The sequence below is a fragment of the Pygoscelis adeliae genome, unplaced genomic scaffold (genome assembly GCF_000699105.1).
Source record: "Pygoscelis adeliae isolate BGI_AS28 unplaced genomic scaffold, ASM69910v1 Scaffold458, whole genome shotgun sequence".
NCBI classification, from domain to species: Eukaryota; Metazoa; Chordata; class Aves; order Sphenisciformes; family Spheniscidae; genus Pygoscelis; species Pygoscelis adeliae.
In genome coordinates, this window is record NW_008825352.1 from 738,296 (window position 1) to 739,818 (window position 1,523).

Consider the following 1,523-nt stretch of genomic DNA (forward strand, 5'->3'; position numbering starts at 1 on the left):
AGCAGGAAGGCTTCTCCAGCCCCAGACCTCCCTCTGGTCTGCTTGCAGCATTTGTGGTTGACGACATAGAGTCCATCTTTGAGGAGCATCGAATCTGCAGCAACATCAACCTCTGCCAGATCCTACAGACAGTGGAAGATAAGGGCGTGTTCATCACAGATGAGAACAAGTTTATCTTCACCAATGTTCTGGTTGGGCACCGGGCCGCAGCTCGCTTCAAGATCCGCAATGTGGACAAAGTCCCCTGTGACGTGGTCCTCTCCATCAAACCCATCCCCGGTAAGGTAAGAACAAGAGGCCAAGGTGACTGTTGCTCTTTAAAGGCTGTGTGATAGCCTGCCTTGTTCTCCAGATTCATTGCTTCCTCTTGCCCAGACTAGTCCAGCTCGGTGCAGGTCAAACTACAGGGGAGAGCAGCAATGCCGGGGCGACAGTTGGGTTGAATTCAGCGTGTCTCAAGCAAGGTTTTGGCTCACCCCTCTGGGTCTTCGGTGGGAGACCTGAATCCTTCTGAATGTCTCTCGGAAGCACACTCAGGGGGGGGCTTTTACTGGACTGATGTGCCAGGGCTCAAAGCAGACCCTCGGGCTCCCTGGTCTTTCCCTTCTCTTTAAAGGCCAATTCTAGATTATTTGCAGGGTTTTCCCTGCAGTCTCTACCTCCCATGTATGCTGGGGTGGCTGCCCAGCGCTCAGGGCAAGCTTTTGCACTCCTGGGCTTTACTGCAGCTCCCTGTGCGAGTCACCCCCTGAGATGGAAGGAGCCTGTCCAGGGAAGCAGGAAGGAAAACGCTGCCTGGGGCTGTTCCCCATGATGCATACATGAATAAGACTGCATCATATTGAAGGATGTTTTCTCCTAACACCACCTTGCGCGTTCCCTCAAGCTGAACAGCCGCGTTAGCGACATTTTTGAGGTGGATCCCGTTCGGATGTGTGTGCCCAGCCGCTCCCACGCCTTTGCTACGGTGACCTTCGCTCCACAGACGATGCAGAACTACCAGTGCACTTTTGAGGCTTCCCTTGATGTCCAGGCAAGGTAACTCGCCCTGCGAAATCTTGGGGGGACACACCTTTCTGATAGCTGCCTCTCCTCTGGGAGGACGTAGACCTCTTGTTAACCCTAATGCTTTCAGTAGCCTTAGGTAGAGGACTTAGCATTAGATAATATCGGAGGCAGTAACTACTCGATATAGCAGAGCCGAAAAATAAGGGTCATGGCTTAGCCTGTATGAGTGGCTCCGAAGACAGTGCAACATTAGGTAGCCAACTGGAGGTTATCGAATCAGAAAGCAATGGAGATGTGCAACAGCTGAGCTGGGGCTTTCCAAGGACAAAGGTTAGACGAAGAGGTTTCTGCGCCAGCAAGTCAGCATGCATTATTCCCTCCTTGTCTATGTTAAAATGAGATGATTCGATGCGATTACCTGGGGTATATTAAGATAGTTTATGTTAAGGAGCGATTGGACCCCTTATGGAAGAGGAGCCCAGTTCCTCTGTCCTGGGACCTGTGTTTGCATCAGG

The 1,523-nt window shown here is 51.9% G+C and overlaps 1 protein-coding gene across 1 annotated transcript in view; it reads left to right on the forward strand.

The window, feature by feature from the left end:
• The window catches only part of HYDIN (HYDIN, axonemal central pair apparatus protein), a 155,189-nt gene that overhangs the window by 127,804 nt on the left and 25,862 nt on the right, over positions 1-1,523 (forward strand). Inside the window, exons 59-60 of the mRNA XM_009330382.1 lie at positions 49-284; positions 887-1,038. Coding sequence (XP_009328657.1) covers positions 49-284; positions 887-1,038 — 388 coding nt within the window. The remainder of the gene's footprint in view (positions 1-48; positions 285-886; positions 1,039-1,523) is intronic.